The sequence below is a fragment of the Megalobrama amblycephala genome, linkage group LG20 (genome assembly GCF_018812025.1).
Source record: "Megalobrama amblycephala isolate DHTTF-2021 linkage group LG20, ASM1881202v1, whole genome shotgun sequence".
NCBI lineage: Eukaryota > Metazoa > Chordata > Actinopteri > Cypriniformes > Xenocyprididae > Megalobrama > Megalobrama amblycephala.
The window spans coordinates 594,703-612,500 of record NC_063063.1 but is presented as its reverse complement, the minus strand read 5'-3'; the positions used below and the strand labels follow the sequence as shown (position 1 = coordinate 612,500).

At 35.8% G+C, this 17,798-nt stretch overlaps 2 protein-coding genes across 2 annotated transcripts in view; both read right to left on the bottom strand.

The window, feature by feature from the left end:
* daglb (diacylglycerol lipase, beta) overlaps nt 1-9,202 on the bottom strand; it is a 10,100-nt gene extending 898 nt beyond the window's left edge. Inside the window, exons 1-14 of the mRNA XM_048170816.1 lie at nt 8,906-9,202; nt 6,954-7,105; nt 6,696-6,870; nt 6,335-6,602; nt 4,813-4,935; nt 4,577-4,704; nt 4,382-4,508; nt 4,224-4,307; nt 2,297-2,374; nt 2,143-2,223; nt 1,927-2,054; nt 1,779-1,847; nt 1,559-1,631; nt 1,202-1,452 (exon numbers count right to left, since the gene is read on the bottom strand). Coding sequence (XP_048026773.1) covers nt 1,202-1,452; nt 1,559-1,631; nt 1,779-1,847; nt 1,927-2,054; nt 2,143-2,223; nt 2,297-2,374; nt 4,224-4,307; nt 4,382-4,508; nt 4,577-4,704; nt 4,813-4,935; nt 6,335-6,602; nt 6,696-6,870; nt 6,954-7,105; nt 8,906-9,000 — 1,832 coding nt within the window. The 5' untranslated portion in view covers nt 9,001-9,202. The remainder of the gene's footprint in view (nt 1-1,201; nt 1,453-1,558; nt 1,632-1,778; nt 1,848-1,926; nt 2,055-2,142; nt 2,224-2,296; nt 2,375-4,223; nt 4,308-4,381; nt 4,509-4,576; nt 4,705-4,812; nt 4,936-6,334; nt 6,603-6,695; nt 6,871-6,953; nt 7,106-8,905) is intronic.
* Nucleotides 9,203-10,298: 1,096 nt separating this feature from the next.
* On the bottom strand, nt 10,299-15,293 carry kdelr2b (KDEL endoplasmic reticulum protein retention receptor 2b). The gene is made up of 5 exons (XM_048171076.1): nt 15,027-15,293; nt 14,442-14,542; nt 12,813-12,971; nt 12,487-12,739; nt 10,299-10,940 (listed from the first exon to the last, which is right to left on the bottom strand). Exons 1-5 carry the CDS (start codon nt 15,115-15,117, stop codon nt 10,906-10,908), a joined length of 639 nt encoding a protein of 212 aa, XP_048027033.1. The 5' UTR covers nt 15,118-15,293; the 3' UTR covers nt 10,299-10,905.
* Between the last annotated feature and the right edge of the window lie 2,505 nt (nt 15,294-17,798).

Genomic DNA, 17,798 nt, shown 5'->3' with positions numbered 1-17,798 from the left:
TTTAAATAATATTTTTAAGTAAATACTCTTTAATTTTGTTTTTATTAAATATTGTATTTAATTATTTTATTATTACTATTATTATTATTAATTTTTTTTAAATACGCTTTAATTAAATACTCTTAACTTGTTTTTTATTATATATATTTATTTTATTATTATTTTAAATATATTTTTAAATACTCAAATTAAACATTTTAATTTTTGTTAATATTATATTTTGTATTTCATTATTATTATTATTATTATTATTATTTAAATACTCTGATAAAATACAATTTTTAATTTTTGTTTTTATTATATATTTTAATTGCTTATTATTGTTATTATTATTTAATTTATAAATAAATTTATATATTTATATAAAATGTATATATTTTAGTTTATTATTATATATTTTTAAAAATTAATAATTATGTTTTATTAATTATTTTATTATTAGTGTTTTAATTATTATATTTTATATTTTTAGTACTTTTACTTTTTATTATACATTGCATTTTATTATTTTTTTTTTTCAAATACTCTAATTAAATTTTTCTACTTTTTACTATTTATTTTATTTAACTATAAAAATATTTATTATTTTTATTATCATATTTTTAAATATTCTTTTTAATTTTTGTTTTTATTATAGATTTTATATAATTATTTTAATATTAGTGTGTTAATTATTTTTATTATATTTTTATTTTTTATGAAATAGTCATTTTATTTTTTGTTTTTAATTATTATTATTATTCAAATACTCTTTAATTACTTTTTTCTACTTTTTAATTATATTTTTTATTATTTCATCATTATATTTTTAAATATATATATATATAATTTTTTTTAATTATTATTATTATTTTTTTATATATATTTTTTTATTTTACAGCCAATCCGATGTGACTAATTCATTGTTAATTTACAGGAATGAAGTGTGGTTAGTCATTAACAAGGCAAAAGGCAATAAATCTAATGATATTAGGGCTGGACGGTATGACAATATTTACCATGTGACTGCAGAAACAGTTTATATCCGTGTAGCTGTCAGTGGGTAGGACTGCTTTATGTGGGCACAGAAGTACGTCTGCTATTTTATAGTGATTTTATCAAGCTTGTCTCATTCTATACATTTTATAATGTTATATTCGCCCATCTCTAACAGATGCAGTATACACTACTCTTCAAAAGAAATGAATACTTCCGTTCAGACCTGCGTGTGGGTCCGTCCTCAGTGATGTACATGACCCGGCCGGGCAGGAACAGGGGTAAGTGAGTGGGGTGGGCGGGCGAGTCGTCAGACGACAGGCTCTGATAGGTGGTTGAGCGCCGCACCAACAGACTCTCCTCGCCGAGCAACGGCTGGTTCAGCTCCTCCTCCCGCCGGTCCTCCATCTCCGTAGGGAAATCATCAGGAGTTCCTCCAAACACCTCGTACCAGCAGCCGCGCATCAATATCTTGTACTGAGAGAGAGAGAGAGAGAGAGAGAGAGAGAGAGAGAGAGAGAGTAATTACTGATGACAGTGAACGCAGCGTAACGTCTCGTTGAGGCTCGGTGGATAATCTTACCTTGGGTTTATTGCAATTTGACACCATTTTTAATAATCTTCTTTTTAAGTCTTCCATGTTTGGAATGCTCAATCTACAGAAACCACACGAACACAGTCGGTTTGAGGAAGTGACATGAAACTGTACTGTACAAATAGAAACGGGCTCTCTAAATATAGCCACACTTTCACATACACAAATGAAATCAAGCTGTGTTTGTGAACATGTGACCAAATCTCACCTGGGTACGAGGTCTTTTCCCAGCACCACCGAGATGATGAACTGCTTAGAGTAATCGGCCAGCGCTTTACTGACGACAGACATTAGATATGATAACTGTTGACTGTGACTCAAAGTTTATATATATATAATGCTGTGTGTCACATTACCTCATCAGGCCCCCTGGTGGAGAGAAGGCGAAGCACTCCAGTGTGGGGTGTGTGCTGCGCAGAAGCACGGCCAGCAGAGACGCTGTTCCCGCTCCCAGACTGTGACCTGTGATGACCAGCTTATACTCCTACACACACACACACACACACACACACACACACGTCAGGAGATCCACTGCAGAACGAGGCTCAGACAGAGAGAACGAAAGCTCTTACAGGTGCGATGTTGAACGCCTGGCTCAAAATCCCATCATTCACCAGTTTCTTGTAGATGTAATTCGCTGCTTGAGAAATGCCCTGTGACACACACAGAGTTCACGTCAGACACGTTCTGATGGACTTTGTACAGGTGTGATGTGAGTGTGGTCACCTTGTGAGCGTAACAGGTTCCTGACACGCCTTCCACCGACAGATTCTCACATTCAGCCGAGAGGTCCGTCAACACGTCCTGCACGACACAAACCGTCAAATACACCTAACACCAGCTGATAGAAAACTAGAGATATTATAACAATAAGAAATAATTATTGTCATGCTATGGATGATAATCAAACAGAACTGTTCATGTCCGTTCGTAGTGCTTTAAACATTTGATTTTAAAAAGTGCTGAACTATTAAATGCTGAAATCGATATTAAGATGAATAAATACTGCAGAAGTATTGTTCATTGTTAGTTGATATGAACTAATGTTAACAAAAAGTGTTCCCAATTAACTTTAAGTGATCAGAAAAGCAACAAAACCAACAATTTTAACAGTGAAATGCATAAATTAATAAACGGATTTGCCTTATATATGCATTTCATTTCTCATCCAAGAAATTATGACTTTGAAGTCAGTATTAAAGCGATAGCTCACCCAAAATTAAAATTCTTTCATCGTTTAAATGTCAAATTACAGGGGAAAATCCATGCATATTTAATAATTAATATTGGCTGATATCAGAAAGCATCATTTATGTCTGTAGCATAAACAGGATTAGAAACTCTTAATTATAAATGTGAGTAAAATTAATATGCCAATCAAGGACCTGGTTTGAAAATCAAATGACTCGACAAGAGCGTGATCAATGAATAGTGCCGTGTGATTCCTGCGCTGCGGGAAAAGTGGACAGAATCGCAGAATCCAGTCATAAACATGGAATCTGTCAAACTGAATAAATCAAAAGTAGGGCTGTACACGTGTTATAAGTTTTATAAATTAAATTAATTAGACATGCATTTTTTTTTTCAATTAATTAGATTAAAAATTTAAATTGCTTGACAGCCTTAATAAAAACTAAAACTGAAATAAAAATAAATTAAACCTAAATAATATTTTTTGTAAATCAATTAACAAAATTACTAACTGTTAAACAATATTTACATGAAAAAAACTGCTATGAAAAAGAAAACAAAACATTTTCTTACAATTTTTCACAAAATAAATAAATATTTTAACTTATTTTTTTGTTTTATTTTATTTATAACAGTTTTATATAAACATAAAACAGATGAAAGTATCAAAAAAAAAATTATGCAATAAATAAAAAAAAAACTCAAATTTAATAAAATCTTTAAAATGCAAATGAAACTGAAAACATGAAATGTGGGAAAAATTAAACAGAATTGAGAAAAAATAAGTATTTCACAGTGTCCTACAAATGTATTTTTTGTTAAACTTTTAATAAATTGTTGCCAACTTGCATAAGTTGATTTTATTAATTAGACATGCTCTTTAATTACTAACATTCAATTTAATGATTAAATCAGAGTCCAGAAAAATAAACAGGAAAAAAAACTGGATCCAGAAAAAATTAATGCAAAAAGTGGAATTATTGGGCTGTTAAGCAATTATTATTAATTTTTAATCTAATTAATTACATGATGTGCCAATTAATTCATCTAATTAATCCACAAAAGATCATTTAAAGTCATTATTGTGTTAAATGAGAAAAGTATTAAATAGACTTTACAAAAAAAAGCTTTAGAAAGAAATATTTGATTTGATTCAATAAACTTTAGGCTTCAAAAGGCCATGATTTTTCTTTTTTCAGAATCTTCATCTGAATTGATATTCATATCTACTTACAAACCAAAACAATTCTTCAAAATATCTTCTTTATGTTATGCAAAAGAAACATTCACACATGTTTAAACATTTTAACAGCGTTAAATCATTTTATTCACGTTAAATCGACAGCCCTGCATAAAGTCACTTCAGGAATGACTGTCCGACCTCAAGAGAGCGATTTGTTTAGGGAAATCACACGTCTGACCATCACACACACACACTGACCTGAAGGTTTGTCAAACTCACCTTGAGCGACAGCGTTCCCCTCACAGCGACGAGCACCGCCTCCCGCTTATGATCCAACGCCACGAAAAACGGGATCTCGTAGATCTACACAGTGAAAGACACAGCCGTAAGCGCTCTGAAGCACGCCGCACACGAGGCGCGAGGCCACGAGACGTCACCTGGTTATGGAAGCTGATGTGGATGAAGTCCCGGTACTGCAGGCCGGTGCTCTGTAAGATGGAGGTGAAGTGGCAGCCGAGGTGATCTCCTCCCACCAGGTCGTACTCCTCGTGACGGCTCCGGCAGCTGAAACACACATCAGTTAGCGTGTTTCTGCGGTGAACGCGGCTAGAGCTGGGAAACCGAGCACCCACCAGTCTCCGCTGAGTTTGCAGACGCCCGTGAGCGGGTTGGAGTAGACGTACAGCGGCCATCCGTACGCAGCTGCTGCAAACCGCATGTAGTGAGCGGCTTTCTCCAGCTCCATCTCCAGATCTTCCCTCTGGGATCACACAGAACACGTCATACTTCACATGCATTCATTACTGAAGTAACAGAATAAAGTGTGGGATTTCTAGGGTTGATTCCCAGTAATGATGCTCAGACTCACTATCGGGGAGGACGGGCTGTGGGTCAGGACCTCGTCAGGGTCTCTGCTGCGCTCCATTTTATCCTGTTCCTGATGCAGAAGAGCCAGACCGGCGGCGATATCACTGGGAACCAGATCCGTGTCCTGGAAACAGGAAAACTTCACTTAATCTCTGCCAGAAACATCACAATATATCAGTATCATTTAGCATATCGGCTGATTTTCTGATACAGTATATTTAATTTTGCATGCTCAGTTCCTCTATTTTCACATATAAATGACCTTCGCCATCTTCTAACAAGCACTTAATCTTCAAAAAAATAATAATACTAGCAAAATCTCAAAATAAAGATAGGTTTTTCATATGCACTTTATAATGTTGCAATGCCTAAATTCACTTGTAGCATTTAAATTCACTGTTTTTAGTTTAGAAATGTAGAAATATATTATAATATCAGCCATGTATCGGTTCTCTCTCAGCCTATATTAACGACAGTATCATCTTATTTAATAAAAATACAACAATTCATTGTTAGCTCCTGTTAAAGGATCAGTTCAGAATTAATATTTCCTGATAATTTACTCTCCCCCATGTCATGCATTAAATAATGTTAACAGATGCAACTTTTGATCTTAGTAAATGTTGAGATCACCATTAAGATTAATAAATGCTGTATTGTTCAGTGTAAGTTCATGTTAACTAATGTCGTTACTAATGTTTAGAAATGAAACCTTTTTGTAAAGTGTTACCAATCCTGGTGCATCTCTAGTCATTTACATATCATTTGCATCAGAACTGGAGATTTATGTGAACAGTGTGACTTTTCAGTGATGTTAAAGAGTTAGTTCACATAAACATGAAAATTCTGTCATTAATTACATGTCGTTCCACACCCTTCATTCATCTTCAGAACACAAATTAAGATATTTTTGATGAAATCCGAGCAATATAATCAACACTTTCAAGGTCCAGAAAGGCACTAAAGACATTGTTAAAACAGTCATGTGACTGCAGTGGATCAACCTTAATGTTATGAAGAGACGAGAATACTTTTTGTGCGCAAAAACAAAACAAAAATAACCACTTTATTCAACAATCTCTTCTGTGTCATTCTCAAACGTTGTTTACGTCCAGCGCTTCCAGGTTCGACTCATTATTGGCCGGCTTCACACGCATGCGTCGTGCTGATCACGTGATCAGCTTTGGCCAATACTGAGCCGGCGTTCGGACGTAAACACGGAAGCTTCACTGCGTCACCTGCGTAAGATAATGACAGAAGAAAGAGATTGTTGAATAAAGTGGTTATTTTTGTTTTGTTTTTGAGCACAGAAAGTATTCTCGTCTCTTCATAACATTAAGGTTGAACCACTGCAGTCACATGACTGTTTTAACGACGTCTTTAGTTCCTTTCTGGACCTTGAAAGTGTCGATTATATTGCTCGGATTTCATCAAAAATATCTTAATTTGTGTTCTGAAGATGAACGACGGTCTTACGGGTGTGGAACGACATGAGGGAGAGTAACTTAGAAACGAACTCTAACCAGGAAGAAGCCGCTGACGAGCTGAGCGATGCTGGAGAAGGCGGCGCGGTGGTTGTCGTCCTGCGGCAGGCAGCAGCAGAGGAGACGCAGCCGGTTCTCCCACACCCGCGAGGCCACCGTGTGCGCGGTGTAGAAGAGCTGAGACGACTCGCTGCTCTCCAGATCCCTCACGCCCACCTGACCGTCCAGCAGAGCGCTCGGCCGCTGGCTGCCCAGAGGGTCAAACACGATCACCACGCCCACCACCATCGACAGAAGGATGATCCAGCTGAGGACGCCAACAGACACAAATCTTTTGTCACATTATAAATGTCATTTTTGATCAATTTAAAAGCATTAATATACATATTTTTTCCCGCACCTGGAAACCACCGCCCCAATCACAGCCCCGACCTCTGCCGGCTTGCATCCCGTGCTGTTGTCGGACACCCAGACGGCCCCCAGACACGCCCACACCAGCTCGGGGGCGTACAGGACGGCCCGCGCATACACCAGGACCGGCATCGAGCGCCGAGGACCTGGATTCATGATGGTTCCTAAACGAATCACAGCAGCGTTATTACACTGACGAAACCATCCCAGATATCACTTATGCGTCCGGTTCGGGAAAGACGCGTACCTTGAGCGCTGACGTACACGATGGCGCATAACGTGAGGATGATGACAGCCAGCAGCACGAGAAGAACTACAAGGTAATTATGCAAATACGCTCCACCTTGACAGTCGAATCGTCCCTTATGGTTAATGTACAGAAATAAGGTCCCGACCCACCTGAGAGACAAAACAACGGCATGACGAGAGCTTTCAGAAAATAAAAACACTACCTTATGTTAGTATTGCCATGGAATAGTGGATAATTAATATGGTAATACCATGATTATGAGTATGTAGTGACGAATACCGTGGTAATTACACTGTTAGAGAGTTTTTTTTTAAATGCCATCCCACAAACAGGGAACGTTAATATTCCATTATTTACTCGCCCTAAATCCATCCGAGGTGTATATGACTCTCTTCTTTTAGACGAACACAATCTGAGATATATTAAAAATATTTTGGCTCTTCCAAGCTTTATAATGGGAGTGAATGGGGGCCGAGATTTTGAACCCAAAAAAAGTGCATCAATCCATACAACTCCAGAGGGTTAAAGGGTTAGTTCACCCTAAAATGAAAATTCTGTCATTAATTACTCACCCTCATGTCGTTCCACACCCGTAAGACCTTCGTTCATCTTCAGAACACAAATTAAGATATTTTTGATGAAATCCGATGGCTCCTGCATAGCCAGCAATGACATTTCCTCTCTCAAGATCCATTAATGTACTAAAAACATATTTAAATCAGTTCATGTGAGTACAGTGGTTCTATATTAATATTATAAAGCCACGAGAATATTTGCGAGAATATGAGTGCCAAAAAAAACAAAATAACGACTTATATAGTGATGGCCGATTTCTAAACACTGCTTCAGGAAGCTTCGGAGCGTTATGAATCTTTTGTGTCGAATCATGATTCGGATCGCGTGTCAAACTGCTGAAATCACGTGACTTTGTCGCTCCGAAGCGCTGATTTGATTCGTAACGCTCCGAAGCTTCCTGAAGCAGTGTTTTGAAATCGGCCATCACTATATAAGTCGTTATTTTGTTTTTTTGGCGCACCAAAAATATAATATTAATATTGAACCACTGTACTCACATGAACTGATTTAAATATGTTTTTAGTACATTAATGGATCTTGAGAGAGGAAATGTCATCTATGCAGGCCTCACTGAGCCATCGGATTTCATCAAAAATATCTTATTTTGTGTTCTTACAGGTGTGGAACGACATGAGGGTGAGTGATTAATGACATTATTTTAATTTTTGGGTGAACTAACCCTTTAATAAAGGCCTTCTGGAGTGAAGCAATGGGTTTTTGTAAGAAAAATATCTATATTTAAAACTTTATAAACTAATAACTGGCTTCCAGCGACAGCTGCACATGAGTCAAGTTCTGGCAGAAGAGTTTCCTCTATCCCAACACATGATGCAATGAAGAACGTTGAGAAAAACCCATTGCTTCACTTCAGAAGGTCTGTATTAACCCTCTGGAGTCGTATGTATTATTTTTATGATGGATGGATGCGCTCTTCAAAATCTCGGCCCCCATTCACTCCCATTATAAAGCTTGGAAAAGCCAGAATATTTTTAATATATCTCAGATTGTGTTCATCTGACAGAAGAGAGTCTTAGAGAGATTTAGTGTGAGTAAATCATGGGATAATTTTCATTTTTGTGTGAACTATCCCTTTAAATAGTTAGTAATGTGTTCAAAACGTTATACCTGAATATTTCTGGACGTTCAAGACGTCATTTTATAAAATATTATAACTGAGTTATACATACATTCAATTTGATCATTTTGCAAACATTATTTTGAAAACCTGAGCACAAAAACAATATTTACACATCGTTCGTGGAACGTATTTACGAATGTATTTATAATCAGTCATTCAGTATCGTGTTCCCGGCGTTACACAGCTCCTGCTCGTGTGGAAAGCACAATAACAGAAGCGAGTGACAGTCTCTCACCACACAGCTCTGATCAGTAACTCGAAGGCGGCAGGAAACACGAGATCATCGCTGGCGATCCGCCACCGGCGCCCGAACACCACCATCCCGGGCATCCTGACGCTGATTCCCCTCAATCCTGCCCTTCTGTCGCGATCATGAGAGTGGGACACCGAGCATCACACGATCACATCGCTCTGCCCGCCTGTAATCGCAATCCGGATCGTCATATGACGGATATTACAACATAGTGATAAACGCCTCGCTCGCTGACGCGTCTGCACTGCAGCGGTTTGTTTTCCTTTTCTGTGCAGCAGCCAAATGTGTCCGTCAGATGAAGTTCCGCCAGCAAAATTGTTCCGACTCAGGTCAAAACAGCGATTCTTTGCGTTATAATAAAGAAATATGCGCTATATAATCTAAAGTAATGTAAAGTTTTTAATGATTAAATTAGCAATATTTACAATAATAACGTAACTCACCTTTAGGGATGCGCAACGAGTAATCGCGATTAATCGTTTGCAAAATAAAAGTCTGTTTACGTAATATATGTGTGTTCTGTGTATAATAATTATGCATATATAAATACACACACACATGTATAAATGTAAGAAATATATGCATGTTTAAATAAATATATATTTATATATTTTATATTACATATATTATATATAAATCTAACATTTTTCTTAAATATATAAATACAGACACATGTATAAATTTAAGAAATATATGCATGTTTATATAAATATATATATTTATTTAAACATGCATATATTTCTTAAATTTATACATGTATGTGTGTGTATTTATATATACATAATTATTATACACAAAACACACATATTACGTAAACACAGACTTTTATTTTGCAAGCGATTAATCGATGCACATCCCTACTCACCTTCCGCCTCTTTACTCAAATCGTCGGTTCTAATCGGAGGAGATTCTCGGTTCAATGGTTGATTCATTAAAATGATCCGAATCGAAAGAACGATTTCTTCACAAGATTCTTGCTTTGGTATTTAGAAGGTTCTGGATTTTCGTGTTGATGATGATGAAGATGTGACGCTAAATATACGTGGCTTTATGAGTCAAAACAAAATGGCATTAAATGTTCAAAACAAGCATCGTTTCCCATTAAATCTTTATTCGAGGTTGTGGCATCAGTTAAAAACAATCCTAACACCTGTTTTTAAAATAAAGTGGTTATTAGTGAGATAAAAAGGCGTGTATTTAAAGTCTGCTCCATAAAATATCTTAAAGATCATAAATAAAATGAACACCTTTTAGGCAATAGTGGTCAAAACTGTTGAAAAGTGATTCCGAATATTTATCCAAATATTAATCAGTTTCAATCAAACTGTAGGTGAATCTTCAGAGGAATGATTTTGAAATAAACAGCATAATAATCTTTAAGAACATTTGTACGGTTTATTTTTTGGTTCTTTCAGAAGCCGTTTACAGTGATGAAGGCAGTGTGGATCCAGACAGTGGCGTTCCCAAATACAAATCTTCCAAACATCGAGATTGTGCCATTTGATCCGAATTAGACGAGCGGTTTGGGAACCTGTAGATTACGACTGACCTTCGTGAACAAAGGATTATTGCATTAAGAAATCCAGCGGTTTTTCCATTCAATTTTATCCTTACGGAGCAACAAATACTCCCTTAATCTTCTTGAAAACATGTACATTTAATAATCAGATTGAAGATACGCTTACAAACAAAATCAATATTCATCATAAGAATCAGTCCCTGCCCGATGAGGCAGCGTCAGCTCGCTTCTGGTGCCGTCGGTCGAATCATAGTACGCCTTTCGTGTAGAAAACTTTCTTTTATACAGAATAATAAAAAGGGTAAGACAAGATGCATAAAACAGGAATCCGGAAAGCCGCGGTCCGGCCTGGGCTTGAGTCCCGAGCACCTGACGTGACCAGGACCGGACGTCTCTCGCACTCCGTCTCAGGCATCTCTCTCGTCCTCCGCGGCCCTCCACGCGCTGCTCCTGTCCTCGGCCCTTACGCTGGGAGACTCAGCTTCTTTCCTTTCAACACTGAACAAATCACATTAAAAACAAGATTGATTAAGATCATTCTCCTCATATTCTCCATTGTTCAGCTCCTCTCTAGTGAGATTTCACTTCTTTAACTGTAGTTAGTGTGTAATGTTGCTGTTTGATCATAAACAACATCTGTGAAGATATGACGCTCAAAGTTCAATACAAAGGAGATATTTTCTTTTACAGAAATCACTTTTAACCCTTAAAGATCTAGAGCATTTTTGGGGCTCGCCTGCACTTTCCCATTCTGGCCGTCAGCATCAAGAGCCGTATATCATTTTAAACAGGACAACTTGAAGTTTCAGTTTAGCTCATTTAAAGTGCCAATTTGACATATTTTGTTGTCTGAGAATGGATAAAATTTGCAAAATTTCAAATAAAACGCCAGCAAAAATCTAGTGTTTTTCACTGTAAACCTCAGGAAGTTTGATTTTTTTCATTTAAAAAGTTATATTTGGATGTTTTAAACTTTCAGATGAAATTTTGTCTAAATGTAACAATCTCTAAGCAAGTTTGTTACAATGTTACTCTAGATAAAACTACAATATTACTCTTTAGGGATAAACAGGTGTGCTTTATTTATTGATCATGTGTGTCCGAAAAAGACTACACTGCAAAAAATGCTGTTCTTACTTAGAGTTTTTGTCTTGTTTCTAGTCAAATTATTTTAAAGTTCTTAAATCAAGAAGCATTTTCTTGGCAAGTACAAATTATTTTCTTGTTTTCAGGAAAAATAAATAAAATTAAGCACGTTTTTAAAACAAGCAAAATAATCTTAGTCCAAACTGAAAACAAGATTATATAGCTTATTCTTGGTTTGAAATAAGATTATTTTGCTTACCCCATTGGCAGATTATTTTGCTTGTTTTAAGGAAAAACTTACTTAATTTTGACTTATTTTTCCTGAAAACAAGAAAATAATTTTTACTTGTCAAGAAAATGCTTCTTGATTTAAGAATTAAGATATTTTGACTAGAAACAAGACAAAAACTCAAAGTAAGAACAGCATTTTTTGCAGTGTAGGGAGTAAAATAAATACAAAAGAAATGATATACAACACAACACTAAAGCAAAAGTGACTTATTAGAGAAATATATTTTCAATCTGAACATGAATAAAAACAAATAGTGTTGCAAGTAATGAAAACAATTGTCTTGTGCATCGAAAATAAAAACAATGAAACAAAATACACATAAAATGAGAGAAAAACTCCGGTTTGAACAATGTAAGGCTGAACACTTTCGTCATTTTGGCTGCGTGAGATTCTCCAGCTTTGTTGTTGTTGAGCTGTTAAAGCTCCGCCCTCTTCTGGAAAGGGGAGCTCATTTGCATTTAAAGGGACACACACAAAAACGGCGTGTTTTTGCTCATATATAGCTGCAACGACAGCGATTCTCAGCCTTCTTTACTCCAATGAAACACTCAAATACGATATTTAATATTTGGCGAAAGAGATTCACACAAGAAGCGAATCGCTAGTTCAAACCCTTCACACACTAAACCGAGGGTTTTTAAAGCAGAAATCCTAAAAAACACTCACCTTTTGTTACGTATAGATAAAAGAAGTCACAGTAGAGGATTGTCTGGACGACGCCGGCGACGATGGCGATCATGTCGAAGAAGCCTTCGAAGTAGAAGCGCCAGATCCAGTTGATGAGATACAGGGCGCGGTACAGGCCGAGGAAGAACAGGTAGTGTGTGGTGATGGTCTCGGCTTCTCCCGTCTTGCTGATCATGAACAGCTGAGGGAGGATGGCCACCGACTCCAGATAGATGGAAAACGTCCACAGGATCTAGAGGGAAGAGATGACGGCAGCGTGAGCTTCAGCACTGAATGCATGCATGTGTGTTCGTGCTCCGGCTCACCTCCAGAGGAGAGAAGTCGTGGTTGACGAGGAACGCCAGGCCGCCGACAGGCACCACCAGGAACTCCACCCGGAACGTGTCGTGGTTGCCGTCATACGTGGCCTTGAACTTGACGTATATCAGGTAAACCGTGGCATAGGCACAGGCGATATAGATGACCTACACGGGGAACAGGCAACAAAACAACGTTACAAGAAACGTCCCGGTGCTCTATGGGCATCTCAGACAGAAATGTTAGGAATTTTTACTTTTTTGTACTACATTGGAATGGTACAAAACTGAGCGACTTTTGTGGCGTTTTCAATATGAACACTCAAAAATCTATCTATCTATCTATCTATCTATCTATCTATCTATCTATCTATCTATCTATCTATCTATCTATCATATACCTAATAAAATTAAGTAATTATGTCTGAAATTACTCTTATAAGCAACTGGGGAATATAAGGCTGATTTGCATTTTTATGTCACATTAAAGTCCTTACATTTTATTTTAATAAATAGACTGTTACTCTATTTTTAATTTAAACACTGAAATTAAATTATTAAATAATATGATTTTGTGATATTTTGAATTTGAATATTTTAGTATGTTTTTGTAACATTTATTTATTATATATATAAATTAATATGCATAACTTTGGAGTGAATATTGTCTAGTACCATGATTAAATTATTATTAAAATTACTGGAATTAAATAATATGATTATTTTCTAATTTCTTACTATATAATATTTTTGCAATATTTTTTATTTTTATATACAAATTAATATGCATACTTTTGAGGTGAATATTGTCTAATACCACAATTAAATTATTATTAAATTACTGAAATTAAATTATTAAGTAATATGATTTTTTTCTAATATATTTATTACATATTATATTTGTGTAATATTTATATTTTTATTTTATAAATTAATATGCATAATTTTGAGGTGAATATTGTCTAGTACCATGATTAAATTATTATTAAATTATTGAAATTAAAGTATTAAAATATTATGATTTTCTAATATTTTTATTATATTTTTGTAATATTTATTATTTTGTATATAAATTAATATGCATAATTTTGAGGTGAACATTGTCTAATACCACAATTAAATTATTATTAAAATACTGGAATTAAATGATTAAATAATATAAAATATATTATAATATATATTATATTTGTGTAATATTTATTATATTTTTATTTTATATATAAATTAATATGCATAATTTTGAGGTGAACCATGGTTATATATACACACACACACATATATTATATATATGAAATATATTATAATATGTTGGGTGTGTTTTGAGGATCACAGAGGGTTTCAGGAGTCACTTCACTGGCTGATATTCAGTAATAATCACACCAGTACAGCTCAAATCTGCCTGAATGGAGACACACTGACATGTCCAAAACCGTCTGACAAGATTATGTTTCAGTGACATCGACAATAACAATCTTCAACTCAGATCCTGCTCGTTTTTCAGGCTGGTGGAGTTGATGCACATCCCAATCCTCAAACTCTGATTGGCTTTGAACTGTTTCCACATTCATTCCACGAGCTTTCTGTTACAGCTACACTGAGAACATGTGGAAGGATGAACTTCAGTCTGTTCACATTCACCTTCATGATGGAGTTGTAGAAGGAGATGAAGGCGGTGAGAAGGTCCAGGTAGCGTGTGGTGAACACCAAGGCAAAGAGAATCTGACTCTTCCCAGATATCCCTGAAAAACAACAACATGCATTTCAGCACAGTTTGGTCTCATTCACCCCCGGATCACTGCTGTGACACACTAAAGCATGCATGAACTCACGAAACAACATTACACTGACTGTCCATGAAGATGAATATTATTCTAATGAGATCCTGCTGCCACGTCACAGGTCAGAGGCTCAGAATGAATGAATGAAGTCAGAGATTATCTGCAGCCTGATAACAGACTGTGAGAAACTCCAGAGTCAATAACGCTGAGTTTGTTCAAATCACCAGATTCGACTCGATCTGAAACCGAACTAGGAACTAGATCTGAGTAATGCAACTCACACCCGAGCGTGAAAACATTACATTAAACACAAAACACACACACACACACTTCAGTCCTCTTCACACAAATGAGGTCTAGAGTTTATAACTCAGAAGAACTGCAATATAGAAACAAATGAGAAGCGAATCTGAAGTTCCCACTGGATGTGAATCACTGCACTCACCTGCACACGACCTGCTCTTCCAGATCTTCAGCAGGAGGATGATGATGGCTGCTAAATGGGACAGATCCCCCGTCAGTCTGAAGATGTTCATGTTTCTTTGGATCGGGTGGATGAGTTGGGTCGCTTCGAGTGCTGATCTTCTTCCCTTCAGCGATATAAACACGGCTTCCCCGACTGAAAGATGGCGAGAGCAGCGCGACGTGGCCCGGAGACGTGGCCAACACTGTGCGCTCCTGCGCCTGACAGCGGGTTGGCTGAGCGCAGATGATGCTGGAGACCAGCGTTGAGAGGAAAAGATCTAAATGTGTGGATTGCGCATGCGGGGCCTTCCTCTAGGGGGCGCGGTGAGGCCCCGAGAACAGAGCCGCGCTCCACTGACTGAGCACTTCTGTACAGTAAAGGAATGTGACGCTTAAATGTAAATTAGCATAACAAACATATACGAAAATAAAACCCTTAGCTGGTTATCTCAGGCGATTGTGATTGGGCCATCATCACCAGAGCGGAGAAAAGTAACTAGTGACACGTGACCCCAGGAGACCTGTGACTTTCCCTTCCTCTCGTTTTGCTATTTCTGTGAAGTTGTGGCCTGGGAAGGGTGTGAAGTTTGCTGGATCCTGTTCATGAGGATCTGTGGAGTTTAGAATCCAACTAACACACCTAAACCATGTCATCATCACTGACATTATAGTGACAAAACAGTGTAATTCAAGAAATAAAGAGAAATAAAGTCGGACTTGTGAGAAATAAAATCGGAATTGTAAGAAATAAAGTCGGAATTACATCACTGACATTATAGTGACAAAATTGTGTAATTCAAGAAATAAAGAGAAATAAAGTCAGAATTGTGAGAAATAAAGTCGAAATTGCAAAATATAGCGTCAGAATTACAAGAAATAGTCGGAATTGCAAGAAATAAAGTCGGAATTACATCACTGACATTATAGTGACAAAATTGTGTAATTCAAGAAATAAAGAGAAATAAAGTCAGAATTGTGAGAAATAAAGTCGGAATCGCAAAATATAGCATCAGAATTACAAGAAATAGTCGGAATTACAAGAAATCAATAGAATTGCAATAAATAAATTCATATTTGCAAGAAATAATGTCGGAATTGCAAGAAATAAACTTAAAATTTCTAGAAATAAAGTCAGAATTGCAGGAAATCAACTCATATTTGAAAGAAATAAAGTTGGAATTGTGAGAAATAAAGTCAGAATTACGAGAAATAAAGTCAGAATTGTGAGAAATAAAGTCAGAATTACGAGAAATAAAGTCAGAATTGCGAGAAATAAAAGTCTGAATTATGAGAAATAAAGTCAGAATTACAAGAAATAGTCAGAATTGTGAGAAATAAAGTCAGAATTAAAAGAAATAGCCGGAATTGCGAGAAATAAAGTAAGAATTGTGAGAAATAAAGTCAGAATTACAAGAAATAAAGTCAGAATTGCAAGAAATAAAGTCGGAATTGTGAGAAATAAAGTCAGAATTACGAGAAATAAAGTCAGAATTGCGAGAAATAAAAGTCTGAATTATGAGAAATAAAGTCAGAATTACAAGAAATAGCCGGAATTGCGAGAAATAAAGTAAGAATTGTGAGAAATAAAGTCAGAATTACAAGAAATAAAGTCAGAATTGCAAGAAATAAAGTCGGAATTGTGAGAAATAAAGTCAGAATTACGAGAAATAAAGTCAGAATTGCGAGAAATAAAAGTCTGAATTATGAGAAATAAAGTCAGAATTACAAGAAATAGTCAGAATTGTGAGAAATAAAGTCAGAATTAAAAGAAATAGCCGGAATTGCGAGAAATAAAGTAAGAATTGTGAGAAATAAAGTCAAAATTACAAGAAATAGTCGGAATTACAAGAAATAAAGTCAGAATTGCGAGGAATAAAAGTCTGAATTATGATAAATAAAGTCAGAATTACAAGAAATAGTCGGAATTGCGAGGAATAAAAGTCTGAATTGTGAGAAATAAAGTCAGAATTACAAGAAATAGTCGGAATTGCGAGAAATAAAGTCGGAATTGTGAGAAATAAAGTCAGAATTACAAGAAATAGTCGGAATTGCGAGAAATAAAGTCGGAATTGTGAGAAATAAAGTCAGAATTACAAGAAATAGTCTGAATTGCGAGAAATAAAGTCGGAATTGTGAGAAATAAAGTCAGAATTACAAGAAATAGTCAGAATTGCGAGAAATAAAGTCGGAATTGTGAGAAATAAAGTCAGAATTGTGAGAAATAAAGTCAGAATTAAAAGAAATCTTTGGAATTGCAAGAAATAAAGTCGGAATTGTGTGAAATAAAGTCGGAATTGTGAGAAATAAAGTCGGAATTGTGAGAAATAAAGTCGTCAGAATTGTGAGAAATAAAGTCGGAATTGTGAGAAATAAAGTCAGAATTACAAGAAATAGTCGGAATTACAAGAAATAAAGTCAGAATTGTGAGGAATAAAGTCGGAATTGTGAGAAATAAAGTCAGAATTACAAGAAATAGTCAGAATTGCGAGGAATAAAAGTCTGAATTATGAGAAATAAAGTCAGAATTACAAGAAATAGTCGGAATTGCGAGAAATAAAGTCGGAATTGTGAGAAATAAAGTCAGAATTACAAGAAATAGTCGGAATTGCGAGAAATAAAGTCGGAATTGTGAGAAATAAAGTCAGAATTACAAGAAATAGTCGAGAAATAAAGTCGGAATTGTGAGAAATAAAGTCGGAATTGTGAGAAATAAAGTCAGAATTGTGAGAAATAAAGTCAGAATTACAAGAAA